Genomic DNA, 18,191 nt, shown 5'->3' with positions numbered 1-18,191 from the left:
GCTAGGACTTCAATATGCTGTCAAACTAAAAGCCTATTCAGATAATCCTGCCTACAGCTGTGTTTTTAATCCGATTTATGAAGATATTTTTGCAAAACATGAAAATAAAATTCCTCCGTTAGGTATACGTTTAAAACCACATTTAGCTTCTTTTGATTTAAAATCTGTTGCTCCAGTTAAAATTTGCAAATGTCCTCCATGGGAACTTCCCAAACCAAAAATGATATTTGATCTCCATGAACACAATAAAAAAAAAATCCTCTTTTAATTCAGCAACACTATGCTGAAATTAAAGCCAATTATCCAGATTTTTCAATTGTCTATACTGATGGATCAAAAGATGGCGACAGAGTTGCATCTGCTGCTGTCTTCAGGGACAGAGCTGCAACTCTCCGTTTGCCATCTGATGCATCCATCTTTACTGCTGAAGCGAAGCAATAATTTTAGCTTTGAAATTTATTGCTTCTTCAGATAAATCAAAATTTATTATATGTTCGGATTCACTTTCATGCTTACAAGCTATACTAAATACTAAAATTAAAAACCCAACAATTCTCAAAATTTTATATGTAATGAGGAATTTAAAAATTCTTATGAAAGAAATAATATTTCTATGGGTTCCGAGTCATGTTGGAATCCTTGGAAACACGGCTGTAGACCTTGAGGCAAAGAATGCCCTGGGTGACCCACTATCTAACTGTGATATACTATATACTGAGTTAAATCTAATATTAGAGAATATGTCTTTAATATATTGAAAAATAAATGGAGTAAAAAAGATGATAATAAATTGCATATAAAAATGCTATATTTAAATCGTTTTTAATTTTTATCACGTTATTTTACTGTTGATTTTTATTTGTATATAATCAAATTTGCTTTAGTCAAGAATTTTAGTATATTGAAGGACTTTTTGTCTTATTTTAAAAATATGCTTTAAATTGTAACAAATTTCGAATTAGCTCTCGCCGCGATATAGCCTTTTTGTGCTAATGCGGCGTAAAGCAACCAACAATCAATCAATGTTACTGTCAAACATGTGAGAGGTTTATCTAGCCATAAAACCAGATTCATTCAACTCTTTTCTACATAAGAAAAATGTCTGTACCAAGTCAGGAATATGACAATCGATGTCCATTCGTTTGCCGTGTTTTAGCTTCTGATTTTGCCATTTGATTAGGGACTTTCCGCTTTGAATTTTCCATAGAATTCTGTATTATTGTAATTTTATGCAACACTTTATGTTAAAACAGGTTTGTGTCGTAGAATTAAATTAATCTTCAAAAATTGTAAAAATATACTGTTATCAATTTCAATGCATTATACTTTTCATACAGTTATTTGAATTATCATCATACCACTTTCATTTGATTTTTATTTCAAAACACAATCTTCACGAATTTGTTATTAATTTGCTGTTATTGTTAAGCCAAGCATTAATATGTTTTTGAATAGCATGCGCTTGAAATCCTTATAGATTTACGTTTTTTAATTAAATTTGGATCCTTTGTTCCAATAGTGTCAATCTCATAATTTTTGTTCTTGTACAATGAATGAATGTACATTTACACACGTTATATGGAAAGGAAAACTAAATGCATATTCAAACTAATTTAAACATTATTTCGTATATAATAAGATGGGAGGACTGTTTTCGAAACCATATAACATGGAGATTTTAATCATTTTCAAATGATTTGAGATTTCAAGTTTTCAGACTGTATGCACAAGCATATGATTAGTTACTAGTAAGTTATTGTGGTGTAGATGTATGATGCTATCAAAATTCGTTTTAAGTATACAATATTTATTCCATTCAAAGTTTCTAACATTATAAGTTTGGAAATAATTACAATAATCAAATCAATAATGTATTCAAGAAATCAAAATCATTTGAAAATGTAGGGTTTGCATTAATATACGTATTTTGGCCAGCCATATTTTGTTTTCTTAAAATCGAATTAGTTGAACATGTAAATATATTTGCATAAGGATTAAAACTAAAATCGTTTGAATAAATTAAAAGGACATATTAAACAGAAGTTCCATGACAATGGTTAGGTACTATCATCATTATTCAAAGACATGTAAAACATGCACAGAAGCAAAGGAAAAAACTACATACTACTGAATACTTTGAAATCTTACCTTGTAATGCTGAGCCATCATGCAGACTATGCCACGGTCTTTGAGAACTTTGATATTTATATGTAGTATTTGAATGGTTGAACGAATATTCAAATAAGCGCCATAGGCTGTATTAACCAATCGCATGTTGTTACAACTCTACACAAATACATCCTGTTATTGATTGATGCATTTCCTTTTTTGGTAGAAATGTATCAAGGCCATTTTTGGTTAGGCAAAGCGCGTATATTAGCTATTCCGGTTTTAAGGCGAAACTTGTACATGTTGTAAATGCTATATGCATGCTCTGTATTTTAAGAAAACTTTTCTGCAAAATATTCGCTGCTGGATTTCTATTACTGTCACATACAATCATTATGTTTGATTAAGTTGCTAATGTCAATATACCAGAATTGTTTACAACTGTCAATCAAGAAGGTGGTTAAGCTAGCTGTGAAACAGGGTTAATTACAGTTGTATTAGTTCTGTTGATTGATGAAATGTAATCTGTGAACTTACTTAGACGTACCGTATTTTTTGTAATACTTTTTTTTCAAATTTCGTGTCTGTAATTGAAAACTTATCTATCTGGTTTTGAAACTTTTGTAAACACTATTCTTACAACACAGCATAGGGTCCGTAGGTGGCCTGTTGCAAGGCAAAATTTCTGTCCATATCCTTTATACTCTCATTTTCTAGTGCAAATTTCCCCGACCCCAGATGGCCTCTCTTGTGACAAGACCTACCTATTGTATTTATTGTGAACTTGTTCTCCTCCTGAATATGCATGAAATATTAACACTGGAAGTAAGCAACCAACAACAATCAATCAATACAACACAGCATATACGAAAAAGGACAAAAAGGATACTCTCACGGCTCGGGGCTCTGTTTATAAATGTTTGCATATATACTTTTTTAGCAAGAATGGAACTAATAGGAATGCTCGTCAAAAACTAATTTTGAAATTTCATGAACTAAAAAAGCAATGCCCAATTATTTGTTTAATACAGATAAAACGGCAGTTATGATTTGGAAAGGAGTAGAGGTTATTTAAGTTGAACAAGACATTTTAAGAGACTTAAACGTTGTTGGAAAGAACTGATCAACTGCTCAACCACAATCATTATGTCTATTTTATAAATAAAAAGATTCGTCAATACCAATTAATATGTTATACTGCTTTTTTCATGTTATAATAATAAATCGAAATTGTTAATCAAAGTTTACCGAAAGTTTAAGTCGAATGACATGTGTAAGCTATACAGAATTATAAAAGTATGTTTAGTAACAAAAACAAAAAATACTCAAAATATCAAAAAGATAATAACTAAAAATATGTTAAAATATGAGAGAAAAAATATGAATAACCAAACAAAACAACAATAAAGATATCATTTTAACAAAATACGTTATTGCAAATAAACGAAATTATATTACGATATATATTTGTATATACTATTTCTGAGAGTTAATTATAATTTGCCAAAAGTGAATGATCACTGTCACATTGTGTCATATTTGATGACTGTTTCTTAGAGGACAGAACTGTTCAAACTTCCTTGAGTTCAATATTTTAACAAATCGTGATCAGCCGAAGGCTGACAATCTCGCGGATAGACATAGGAAGAAAATAGATCATAAATATTACAAGTGTTTACCAGACGAACTGTCCGAGATTTAATTTAGGTTAGTTCATAAACAAGACAAATTAATACTCCACGATATCAATTAAAGAGGGGCGGACGATACCAGAGGAACATTCAAACTCATTTTTTTGAATGTTAAGTTACAGTAACAGATTTTTACTTCAGTGAACATTTGCTGTCGAATTAAAAATGTAAAATTGTGTGTAAATTTCCGTGGTTTATTTAGCTACCAGGAGCTTTAGAATTATTCCAAAAATAACAGAGGGACATTCAAACTTATGCATCAAAAATAAACTGAAAACGCCGTGGTTATATAAGAAACAAACACAACCAGACAGATAACAGTACATAAGACACAACATAGAAAACTGAAGACTAAGCAACACGAACCCCATCAAATTTGTGGGGTGATAGCAAGTGCTCGGGAACATTCAATGAACTATATCCGCCAGTATCTGGTTAATCGGGTTTAAAGTCTTTCTCATATTTCCATAACTGGATCTTTTTAGGAATATAACGGTTCAATTTAAAAAAAAATAAAGATCAAAGACCGGCAGACAAAACTATTAAGAAAAGGGAGGGAGGTCAGCCAAACTACAAAGTATAGAAAAGGTGCATTAATTTCCATCATTATAAAAGAGGACACAATTGAAACTTGTTAGTTTTGTAATTGATCAAGCGGTCAAAAGAAATAATCATTTATATTTCCGAAACAATGCAAGATTTGGCCGGGTTTTTTTTTTATGAAAAACGACGATGGCCGACTTTCATTAACAAGACTCCGTTGGATATAGGTCCATGCTAGTTATGAGAAAATTAATCAATCATATGGTTTAATTTAATTTTTCTATATACATGATGCAGTAACCATAATTACATCTATGACAGTGTATTTGTCCGTTTTTATGAGAAAGACGACTTGCTGTGCGGTTATTTAAGTGGCCTCTGATGTTGTTCTCTTCCTACATAGTTTTTGGGATACGATTGCTTTCAATCAATCTGTAGACTTATACCGGTGGCTCAGAGCATTGCCATCACGTCAATCGTTTTATTGAAACAGTAAGGAATATCTCAGATTCTTATGATTGTCTTGCTTTAAAAGGTAAAAACAAACAAAGGGATTGAACTTAATCAACTTTCCTATAATGTTCTTTTCATAATCGTCATGTTTGATATTTCCCTTGACTTATATGCCTGTATTTAACAACACGGAAAATCAGAATTAAGCAGTATTTATAGTTAGTGTATTTATAAATTTAGAAACACGTCAGAGGGAATTCCTAGTTTTGATAAAATGCGAGAGTTCTCTGAATTCCGATAAAACTATATATTTCTGTCATATAAGAACTGAAGTGGAGTTTTTCTTATATTTTACCGTTATGAAACTGATATTTGAGATTGTACTTCCATAAAGAAATAGAGAACCATCTAGGTCGTTTAATATACGTTCTTGCTACAGGGTTTGTTTTGGAAATTATGCGCATGCGTATAGTTTTCTTGACCTCAAGGGGTTTTAGATGTTTGTTGTGATGTAATACCATGTCTCAAGGTTAAAGGAAGATTTAGAGCTCAGATACTTTTAAAATGCGATATATGGCTGTCCATTGTCTTCATTAGCCCTTCTGCAACTTCTTTTACATGTTAAATAAATTGCATTTTAAGAAAATAAAAATGGCCTTCTTTAAATACATATATAATTGCAAACCCTGCATTTCAAACACATATTCATTTTTTTTTTTAATTATTGATTTGGTTATTGTAATAGTTTTAAGTACAGGTCTTCCTAAGAATCAAGCAAATGGTGATATAGTTAAATTTTAATATTTAGAAAGAAATGTGGTTTTCATATCTATTTAAGTGTAAAATTATGATTTATCAGTAAAAAAAATCTGCAAAAAAATCGTTGCCATGGTAACGGTGTTAAAACCATAAATCCAAAAATTGCCGTTTTTCATTGAAAAATCTTGTTTTTCATAACTTTTTAAACATAAAAAAATCAATTTATATCTCAAATATTAATATGATTTAGGATATAATATCATTTAACAACTTAAAAGAATAAAATTCAAGTGAATAGATGATATCTAAAGATTTGCCTTTATATCTCTTTGTTCCCCAAGGGTGACTGGGGAATAGAAATATGGTCACTTGGTCCTCTCCCGACCGGCAGTAAAACGCTTGCCGAAGTGGGGCGTCCGTTTGGCTGTGCGGGATGTATCAAGTTCGCAGTCACGTCCGGTCAGAAGGGGGACGTTAAATCCGATGTCTCGTGTAAAGAGAGTGCCACGCTCTTTGCACGTTAAGAACCCTTGCAACAACTCTTTTGAGGGGTCCGTAGGTGGCCTGTTGCAAGGCAAAATTTCTGTCCCTATCCAAGATACCCTCATTTTCCAGTGGCAGTCCAAATTTCCCCGACCATCATCCAAGATGGCCTCTATCGTATCAACCTACCTATTGTATTTATTGTGAACTTGTTCTCGTCCTGAATATGCATGAAATATTTGCCACTGGACGTTAAGCAACCAACAATCAATCAATGAATTATATCTCTTTGGTGATTTTAATATCTGTTGATTTTCAAAAAGCCATTTGGCTATATTTTCATGAAATTCACCGAACTTCAAAGTCTTAAAAAAAAATTGATGGAGCCAGTACATCTACAAACCTTTGAATTTTATACAGTTCATATATTGGTTTGTAATAAAAAATAACGAAAACCGTGTGACTTTTATCATGAAATAATTTATTTTGTGCATAAAAAATCAATATTTCAGAAAAAATATCAAAATTACAATTCCTCTGAAGAGGTTAACTGTGAATTGTTTTCATTACACTATACATCATGAACAATCAAATATGAAAATAGTAGTGATCAGACAATGCTAAGAAGGTTATTATATACATGTATCATGTTTCCCACTTTTAATAACATTTAAGAATGCTGCTGATAAATTTTTGGTTGGAAAGGAGTAGGTCCGGTAAGGACCGATTTTGGCCTCAAATTTCAGGTTCATCTGACGAAAGATTTTGACCACTTTTTAAACACTTAAGTGTCTATTGTATTTGAATTTATTAGTTTATGTGAAAGATTTTAACAGATTTAGTCATTAAAAACGACCCGATTCAAGCTCAAATATGAAAAATCTACCTAATATGCCGAAAAATGTCACTTTTCAGATGGTTTTTGGTAAAAATGAAAGTGGCCGCATCCGTTTTCATCCTCAACCTTTATATATGTTATGTATTATCATAAAATACAACTTACATTTCAATATTAAGAATGAACACGAATGCGGCCACTTTCGTTTTACACGAAAACCGTCTAAAATTTAACTAAAATGCTAGAATTATGAGGATTTCAGTAATTTAGCATGGCTTAATGGTGCTAGTACCGGATATATGTGCATTGTATTGTAAAAAACAGCCCATATTTATGTAGCAGAAGCATTCTACTGTCCAATAAATAACTAAAGGTTTACATTTTAACAATTTTGTAAAACTGCTATATTTTGGGGCCAAAAAGGGGTCTTACTGAACCTACTCCTTTTGGAAACCCTTTGGTTATATCGATCACTAAACCAGAATTTTTTTTACATTAATTTAAAAATTTCTCAGTTAAATTTATATATCTTAATAAAGCATTTACCAAATAACACAACTCTAGTTAGATTTTCAACCTCTATGGAAAGACTGAAATTATCAATACAACGGATAGAAAATCCAGATAAATCTAATTTCCCGCCAAATTTTTATGTCTTTACTTGGAAATGAACACACTAATAATATACTTATATATGTTTGTGTTGAAGTAAATTATTTTTAATTTCTTATTAGACAATTCCTTAAATGGTCCCAAATTTATGAATTTATATCTATTTCTATACATTGTAATTACTAGCTTTACTGGGGAAAAAGTTGTCTTCACTAATTCTAATGATGTCTGTAATACTAACCCTAACGATGTCTGTAATACTAATCCTAATGATGTCTGTAATACTAACCCTAATGATGTATGTAATACTAACACTAATGATGTCTGTAATACTAATCCTAATGATGTCTGTAATACTAACCCTTATGATGTATGTAATACTAACCCTAATGATGTCTGTTATCCTAACACTAGTGATGTCTGTAATACTAACCCTAATGAGGTCTGTAATTCTAACCCTAATGAGGTCTGTAATACTAACCCTAATGATGTATGTAATACTAATCCTAATGATGTCTGTAATACTAATCCTAATGATGTCTGTAATACTAACCCTAATGATGTATGTAATCCTAACCTGATGATGTCGGTAATACTAACCCTAATCAGGTCTGTAATTCTAACCCTAATGAAGTCTGTAATATTAACCCTAATGATGTCTGTAATACTAACCCTAATGATGTCTGTAATACTTACGCTTATGATGTCTGTAATACTAATCCTAATGATGTATGTAATCCTAACCCTAATGGTGTATGTAATACTAACCCTAATGCTGTCTGTAATACTAACCCTAATGATGTATGTTATACTAAACCTTATGAAGTCTGTTATCCTAACACTAGTGATGTCTGTAATACTTACCCTAATGAGGTCAGTAATTCTAACCCTAATGAGGTCTGTAATACTAACCCTAATGATGTATGTAAAACTAACCCTAATGATGTCTGTAATACTAATCCTAATGATGTCTGTAATGCTAACCCTAATGATGTATGTAATACTAACCCTAATGATGTCTGTAATACTAATCCTAATGATGTCTGTAATACTAACCCTAACGATGTCTGTAATACTTACCCTACTGATGTCTGTAATCCTAACCTGATGATGTCTGTAATACTAACCCTAATGAGGTCTGTAATTCTAACCCTAATGATGTCTGTAATACTAACCCTAATGATTTCTGTAATACTAACCCTAATGATGTCTGTAATACTAACCCTAATGATGTCTGCAATACTAACCCTAATGATATCTGTAATACTAACCCTAATGAAATATATAATACTAATCCTTATGATGTATGTTATACTAACCCTAATGATGTCTGTAATACAAATCCTAATGATGTCTGTAATACTAACCCTAATGATGTCTGTAATACTAATACGAATGATGTATGCAATACTTACCCTCATGAAGTCTGTAATACTAACTATAATGATGTATGTAATACTAACATAATGAGGTCTGTAATACTTATCTTATCGATGTCTGTAATACTAACCCTATTGAGGTCTGTAACTCTAACCCTAATAATGTCTGTAATACTTACCCTAATGAGGTCAGTAATTCTTACCCTAATCAAGTCTGTAATACTAACCCTAATGATGTCTGTAATACTAACCCAAATGTTGTCTGTAATACGTACGCTAATGATGTCTGTAATACTAACCCTAATGATGTCTGTAATACTAACCCTAATGATGTATGTAATACTAACCCTAATGATGTCTGTAATACTACTCCTAATGATGTCTGTAATACTAACCCTAACGATGTCTGTAATACTAATCCTAATGATGTCTGTAATACTAACCCTTATGATGTATGTAATACTAACCCTAATGATGTCTGTAATACTAATCCTAATGATGTCTGTAATACTAACCCTAACGATGTCTGTAATACTTACCCTAATGATGTCTGTAATCCTAACCCAATGATGTATGTAATACTAACCCTAATGAGGTCTGTAATTCTAACCCTAATGAAGTCTGTAATACTAACCCTAATGATGTCTGTAATACTAACCCTAATGATGTCTGTAATACTTACGCTAATGATGTCTGTAATACTAACCCTAATGATGTCTGTAATACTAACCCTAATGATGTATGTAATACTTACCCTAATGATGTCTGTAATACTAATCCTAATGATGTCTGTAATACTAACCCTAACGATGTCTGTAATACTAATCCTAATGATGTCTGTAATACTAACCCTAATGATGTATGTAATACTAACCCTAATGATGTCTGTAATACTAATCCTAATGATGTCTGTAATACTAACCCTAACGATGTCTGTAATACTTACCCTAATGATGTCTGTAATCCTAACCCAATGATGTCTGTAATACTAACCCTAATGAGGTCTGTAATTCTAACCCTAATGAAGTCTGTAATACAAACCCTAATGATGTCTGTAATACTAACCCTAATGATGTCTGTAATACTTACGCTAATGATGTCTGTAATACTAATCCTAATGATGTCTATAATACTAACCCTAATGATGTCTGTAATACTAACCCTAATGATGTCTGTAATCCTAACCCTGATGATGTCTGTAATACTAACCTTAAAGAGGTCTGTAATTCTAACCCTAATGATGTCTGTAATACTAACCCTAATGATGTCTGTAATCCTAACTCTAATGATGTCTGCAATACTAACCCTAATGATGTCTGTAATTCTAACCCTAATAATGTCTGTAATACTAATCCTAATGATATATGTAAGACTTACCCTAATGATTTCTGTAATACTAACCCTAATGAGGTCTGTAATACTAACCCTAATGAGGTATGTAATACTAACCTTAATGATGTCTGTAATACTAACCCTAATGAGGTCTGTAATTCTAACCCTAATGATGTCTGTAATACTAATTCTAATGATGTATGTAAGACTTACCCTAATGATTTCTGTAATACTAACCCTAATGAGGTCTGTAATTCTAACCTTAATGATGTCTGTAATACTAATCCTAATAATGTATGTAATACAAACCCTAATGATGTCTGTAATACTAACCCTAATGATGTCTGTAATACTAACCCTTATGATGTCTGCAATACTAACCCTAATGATGTCTGTAATACTAACCCTAATGAAATATGTAATACTAATCCTTATGATGTATGTTATACTAATCCTAATGATGTCTGTAATACTAACCCTAATGATGTCTGTAATACTAATACTAATGATGTATGCAATACTTACCCTCATGAAGTCTGTAATACTAACTCTAATGATGTCTGTAATACTAACCCTAATGATGTCTGTAATACTAATACTAATGATGTATGCAATACTTACCCTCATGAAGTCTGTAATACTAACTCTAATGATGTATGTACTACTAACATAATGAGGTCTGTAATACTTATCTTATCGATATCTGTAATACTAACCCTAATGAGGTCTGTAATTCTTACCCTAATAATGTCTGTAATACTAACCCTAATGATGTCTGTAATACTAACCCTAATGATGTCTGTAATACTTACGCTAATGATGTCTGTAATACTAACCCTAATGATGTCTGTAATACTAATCCTAATGATGTCTGTAATACTAACCCTAATGATGTATGTAATACTAATCCTAATGATGTCTGTAATACTAACCCTAACGATGTCTGTAATACTTACCCTAATGATGTCTGTAATCCTAACCTAATGATGTCTGTAATACTAACCCTAATGAGGTCTGTTATTCTAACCCTAATGAAGTCTGTAATACTAACCCTAATGATGTCTGTAATACTAACCCTAATGATGTCTGTAATACTTACGCTATTGATGTCTGTAATACTAATCCTTATGATGTCTGTAATACTAACCCTAATGATGTCTGTAATACTAACCCTAATGATGTCTGTAATCTTAACCCTGATGATGTCTGTAATACTAACCCTACTGATGTCTGTAATACTAACCCTAATGATGTCTGTAATACTAACCCTAATGATGTGTGTAATACTAATCCTAATGATGTCTGTAATACTAACCCTAATGATGTGTGTAATACTTACCCTAATGATGTTTGTAATCCTAACCTGATGATGTCTGTAATACTAACCCTAAAGAGGTCTGTAATTCTAACCCTAATGATGTCTGTAACACTAACCCTTATGATGTCTGTAATCCTAACCCTAATGATGTCTGTAATTCTAACCCTAATGATGTCTGTAATACTAATCCTAATGATATATGTAAGACTTACCCTAATGATTTCTGTAATACTAACCCTAATGAGGTCTGTAATACTAACCCTAATGAGGTCTGTAATACTAACCTTAATGATGTCTGTAATACTAACCCTAATGAGGTCTGTAATTCTAACCCTAATGATGTCTGTAATACTAACCCTAATGATGTCTGTAATCCTAACCCTAATGATGTCTGTAATTCTAACCCTAATGATGTCTGTAATACTAATCCTAATGATATATGTAAGACTTACCCTAATGATTTCTGTAATACTAACCCTAATGAGGTCTGTAATACTAACCCTAATGATGTATGTAATACTAACCCTTAATGATATATGTAATACTAATCCTAAGGATGTTTGTAATACTAACCCTAATGATGTCTGTAATACTTACCCTTATGATGTCTGTTATCCTAACCTTAATGAGGTCTGTAATACTAACCCTAACGGTGTCTGTAATACTAATACTAATGATGTCTGTAACATTAACCCTAATGATGTCTGTAATTCTAACCCTAATGATGTCTGTAATACTAATCCTAATGATGTATGTCAGACTTACCCTAATGGTTTCTGTAAAAGTAACCCTAATGAGGTATGTAATACTAACCTTAATGAGGTATGTAATACTAACCTTAATGATGTCTGCAATACTAACCCTAATGAAGTCTGTAATTATAACCCTAATTATGTCTGTAATACTAATCCTAATGATGTATGTAAGACTTACCCTAATGATTTCTGCAATACTAACCCTAATGAGGTCTGTAATTTTAACCCTAATGATGTCTGTAATACTAATCCTAATAATGTATGTAAGACTTACCCTAATGAGGTCTGTAATATTAACCCTAATCTTAATAATGTCTGTAATACTAAACCTAATGAAGTCTGTAATACTAACCCTAATGATGTATGTAATACTAACCCTAATGATGTCTGTAATACTAAACCTAATGATGTCTGTATTACTAACCCTAATGATGTATGTAATACTAACACTAATGATGTCTGTAATACTAATCCTAATGATGTCTGTAATACTAACCCTAATGATGTCTGCAATACTAACCCTAATGATGTCTGTAATACTAATACTAATGATGTATGCAATACTTACCCTCATGAAGTCTGTAATACTAACTCTAATGATGTATGTAATACTAACATAAAGAGGTCTGTAATACTTATCTTATCGATGTCTGTAATTCTAACCCTAATAATGTCTGTAATACTTACCCTAATGAGGTCTGTAATTCTAACCCTAATATTGTCTGTAATACTTACCCTAATGAGGTCAGTAATTCTTACCCTAATGAAGTCTGTAATACTAACCCTAATGATGTCTGTAATACTAACCCTAATGATGTCTGTAATACTTACGCTAATGATGTCTGTAATACTAACCCTTATGATGTCTGTAATACTAATCCTAATGATGTCTGTAATACTTACCCTAATGATGTATGTAATACTAACCCTAATGTATCTGTAATACTAATCCTAATGATGTCTGTAATACTAACCCTAACGATGTCTGTAATACTTACCCTTATGATGTCTGTAATCCTAACCTAATGATGTCTGTAATACTAACCCTAATGAGGTCTGTAATTCTAACCCTAATGAAGTCTGTAATACTAACCCTAATAATGTCTGTAATACTTACCCTAATGATGTGTGTAATACTTAAGCTAATGATGTCTGTAATACTAATCCTTATGATGTCTGTAATACTAACCCTAATGATGTCTGTAATACTAACCCTAATGATGTCTGTAATCCTAACCAGATGATGTCTGTAATACTAACCCTAATGATCTCTGTAATACTTACCCTAATGATGTCTGTAATACTTACGCTAATGATGCCTGTAATACTAGTCCTAATGATGTCTATAATACTAACCCTAATGATGTCTGTAGTACTAACCCTAATGATGTCTGTAATCCTAACCCTGATGATGTCTGTAATACTAAACCTAAAGAGGTATGTAATTCTAACCCTAATGATGTCTGTAATACTAACCCTAATGATGTCTGTAATCCTAACCCTAATGATGTCTGCAATACTAATCCTTATCATGTCTGTAATTCTAACCCTAATGATGTCTGTAATACTAATCCTAATGATATACGTAAGACTTACCCTAATGATTTCTGTAATACTAACCCTAATGAGGTCTGTAATACTAACCCTAATGAGGTCTGTAATACTAACCCTAATGAGGTCTGTAATTCTAACCCTAGCGGTGTCTTTAATACTAATCATAATGATGTATGTAACACTAACCCTTATGATGTCTGTTATCCTAACCCTAATGATGTCTGTAATACTAACCCTGGCGGTGTCTTTAATACTAATCCTAATGATGTATGTAACACTAACCCTAATGATGTCTGTAATACTAACCCTAATGATGTCTGTAATACTAACCCTTATGATGTATGTAATACTAACCCTAATGATGTATGTAATATTAACCCTAATGATGTTTGTTATACTAATTATAAGGATGTTTGTAATACTAACCCTAATGATGTCTGTAATACTTACCCTTATGCTGTCTGTTATCCTAACCTTAATGAGGTCTGTAATACTAACCCTAACGGTGTCTGTAATACTAATACTAATGATGTCTGTAACATTAACCCTAATGATGTCTGTAATTCTAACCCTAATGATGTCTGTCATACTAATCCTAATGATGTATGTCAGTCTTACCCGAATGGTTTCTGTAAAAGTAACCTTAATGAGGTATGAAATACTAACCCTAATGAGGTCTGTAATACTTACCTTAATGATGTCTGTAATACTAACCCGAATGAGGTCTGTAATTCTAACCCTAATGATGTCTGTAATACTAATCCTAATGATGTATGTAAGACTTACCCTAATGATTTATGTAATTCTAACCCTAATGAGGTCTGTAATTTTAACCCTAATGAGGTCTGTAATACTAATCCTAATGATGTATGTAAGACTTACCCTAATGAGGTCTGTAATATTAACCCTAACCTTAATGATGTCTGTAATACTTAACTTAATGAAGTCTGTAATACTAACCCTAATGATGTATGTAATACTAACACTAATGATGTCTGTAATACTAATCCTAATGATGTCTGTAATACTAACCCTAATGATGTCTGTAATACTAAATCTTATGATGTCTGTTATCCTAACCTTAATGATGTCTGCAATACTAACCCTAATGAGGTCTGTTATTCTAACCCTAATGATGTCTGTAATACTAACCATAATGATGCATGTAATACTAATTCTAACGGTGTCTGTAATACTAATCCTAATGATGTTTGTAACACTATCCCTAATGATGTCTGTATTACTAACCCTAATGATGTCTGTAATACTAAACCTAATGATGTATCTTATACTAACACTAATTATGTCTGTCATACTTACCCTAAAAAGGTCTTTAATTATAACCCTAATGATGTCTGTAATACTAATCCTAATGATGTCTGTAATACTAATATTAATGATGTATGCAATGCTAACCCTAATGAAGTCTGTAATACTAACCCTAATGATGTATGTAATACTAACCCTAATGAGGTCTGTAATACTAATCCTAATGATGTATGTAATACTAACCCTAATGATGTATCTTATACTAACACTAATTATGTCTGTCATACTTACCCTAAAGAGGTCTTTAATTATAACCCTAATGATGTCTGTAATACTAATCCTAATGATGTCTGTAACACTAATATTAATGATGTATGCAATGCTTACCCTAATGAAGTCTGTAATACTAACCCTAATGATGTATGTAATACTAACCCTAATGATGTCTGTAATACTAATCCTAATGATGTATGTAATACTAACCCTAATGATGTATCTTATACTAACACTAATTATGTCTGTCATACTTACCCTAAAGAGGTCTTTAATTATAACCCTAATGATGTCTGTAATACTAATCCTAATGATGTCTGTACCACTAACCCTAATGATATCTGCAATTCTAACCCTTATGATGTCTGTAATACTAATCCTAATGATGTATGTCAGACTTACCCTAATGGTTTCTGTAATACTAACCCTAATGAGATCTGTAATACTAACCCTAATGAGGTATGGAATACTAACCTTAAATAATGTCTGTAATACTAACCCTAATGAGGTCTGTAATTCTAACCCTAATAATGTCTGTAATACTAATCCTAATGACGTATGTAAGACTTACCCTAATGATATCTGTAATACTAACCCTAAGGAGGTCTATAATACTAACCTTAATGATGTCTGTGACACTAAACCTAATGATGTCTGTAGAACTAACCCTAATGATGTCTGTAGAACTAACCCTAATGATGTATGTAATACTAACCCTAATGATGTCTGTAATACTAATCCTAAGGATGTTTGTAATACTAACCCTAATGATGTTTGTAAGTCTGTAATACTAATCCTAATGATGTCTGTAACACTAATATTAATGATGTATGCAACACTAACCCTAATGAAGTCTGTAATACTAACCCTAATGATGTATGTAATACTAACCCTAATGAGGTCTGTTATACTAATCCTAATGATGTCTGTAATATTAACCCTAATGATGTATCTAATACTAACACTAATAATGTCTGTCATACTTACCCTAAAGAGGTCTTTAATTATAACCCTAATGATGTCTGTAATACTAATCCTAATGATGTCTGTAACACTAATATTAATGATTTATGCAATGCTTACCCTAATGAAGTCTGTAATACTAACCCTAATGATGTATGTAATACTAACCCTAATGAGGTCTGTAATACTAATCCTAATGATGTATGTAATACTAACCCTAATGATGTATCTTATACTAACACTAATTATGTCTGTCATACTTACCCTAAAGAGGTCTTTAATTATAACCCTAATGATGTCTGTAATACTAATCCTAATGATGTCTGTAACACTAACCCTAATGATGTCTGCAATTCTAACCCTTATGATGTCTGTAATACTAATCCTAATGATGTATGTCAGACTTACCCTAATGGTTTCTGTAATACTAACCCTAATGAGATCTGTAATACTAACCCTAATGAGGTATGGAATACTAACCTTAAATAATGTCTGTAATACTAACCCTAATGAGGTCTGTAATTCTAACCCTAATAATGTCTGTAATACTAATCCTAATGACGTATGTAAGACTTACCCTAATGATATCTGTAATACTAACCCTAATGAGGTCTATAATACTAACCTTAATGATGTCTGTGACACTAAACCTAATGATGTCTGTAGAACTAACCCTAATGATGTCTGTAGAACTAACCCTAATGATGTATGTAATACTAACCCTAATGATTTCTGTAATACTAATCCTAAGGATGTTTGTAATACTTACCCTAATGATGTTTGTAAGTCTGTAATACTAATCCTAATGATGTCTGTAACACTAATATTAATGATGTATGCAATACTAACCCTAATGAAGTCTGTAATACTAACCCTAATGATGTATGTAATACTAACCCTAATGAGGTCTGTTATACTAATCCTAATGATGTCTGTAATATTAACCCTAATGATGTATCTAATACTAACACTAATAATGTCTGTCATACTTACCCTAAAGAGGTCTTTAATTATAACCCTAATGATGTCTGTAATACTAATCCTTATGATGTCTGTAACACTAACCCTTATGATGTCTGCAATTCTAACCCTAATGATGTCTGTAATACTAATCCAAATGATGTATGTCAGACTTACCCTAATGGTTTCTGTAATACTAACCCTAATGAGGTCTGTAATACTAACCCTAATGAGGTATGTAATACTTACCTTAATGATGTCTGTAATACTAACCCTAATGAGGTCTGTAATTTTAACCCTAATGATGTCTGTAATACTAATACTAATGATGTATGTAAGACTTACCCTAATGATATCTGTAATAATAACCATAATGAGGTATGTAATTCTAACCCTAATGATGTCTGTAATACTTACCCTAATGATGTATATAATACTAACCTTAATGATGTCTGTGACACTAAACCTAATGATGTCTGTAATACTCACCCTAATGATTTCTGTAATACTAACCCTAATGAGTTCTGTAATACTAATCCTAAGGATGTTTGTTATACTAACCCTAATGATGTCTGTAATACTTACCCTTATGATGTCTGTTATCCTAACCCTAGTGAGGTCTGTAATACTTACCCTAACGGTGTCGTTAATACTTATCCTAATGATGTCTGTAACACTAACCCTAATGATGTCTGTAATACTAACCCTAATGATGTCTGTAATACTAACCCTAACGAGGTCTGTAATTCTAACCCTAATGATGTCTGTAATACTTACCCTAATGATATATATAATACTAACCTTAATGATGTCTGTAACACTTAACCTAATGATGTCTGTAATACGAACCCTAATGATGTATGTAATACTAACCCTTAATGATATATGTAATACTAATCC

At 31.8% G+C, this 18,191-nt stretch overlaps 1 protein-coding gene across 1 annotated transcript in view; it reads left to right on the top strand.

Moving 5' to 3' along the window:
• The window catches only part of LOC139484405 (putative uncharacterized protein DDB_G0282133), a 41,703-nt gene that overhangs the window by 11,166 nt on the left and 12,346 nt on the right, over nucleotides 1-18,191 (top strand). Inside the window, exons 4-9 of the mRNA XM_071268139.1 lie at nucleotides 10,084-10,853; nucleotides 12,073-12,661; nucleotides 13,513-14,463; nucleotides 14,773-15,807; nucleotides 16,150-16,776; nucleotides 17,119-17,909. Of these exons, the coding sequence (XP_071124240.1) occupies nucleotides 10,084-10,853; nucleotides 12,073-12,661; nucleotides 13,513-14,463; nucleotides 14,773-15,807; nucleotides 16,150-16,776; nucleotides 17,119-17,909 (4,763 nt within the window). The remainder of the gene's footprint in view (nucleotides 1-10,083; nucleotides 10,854-12,072; nucleotides 12,662-13,512; nucleotides 14,464-14,772; nucleotides 15,808-16,149; nucleotides 16,777-17,118; nucleotides 17,910-18,191) is intronic.

This window comes from Mytilus edulis, chromosome 8 (genome assembly GCF_963676685.1).
Source record: "Mytilus edulis chromosome 8, xbMytEdul2.2, whole genome shotgun sequence".
Classification (NCBI taxonomy): Eukaryota; Metazoa; Mollusca; class Bivalvia; order Mytilida; family Mytilidae; genus Mytilus; species Mytilus edulis.
The sequence above is the reverse complement of the archived record's forward strand: the minus strand, read 5'-3'. Positions and strand labels throughout refer to the sequence as shown.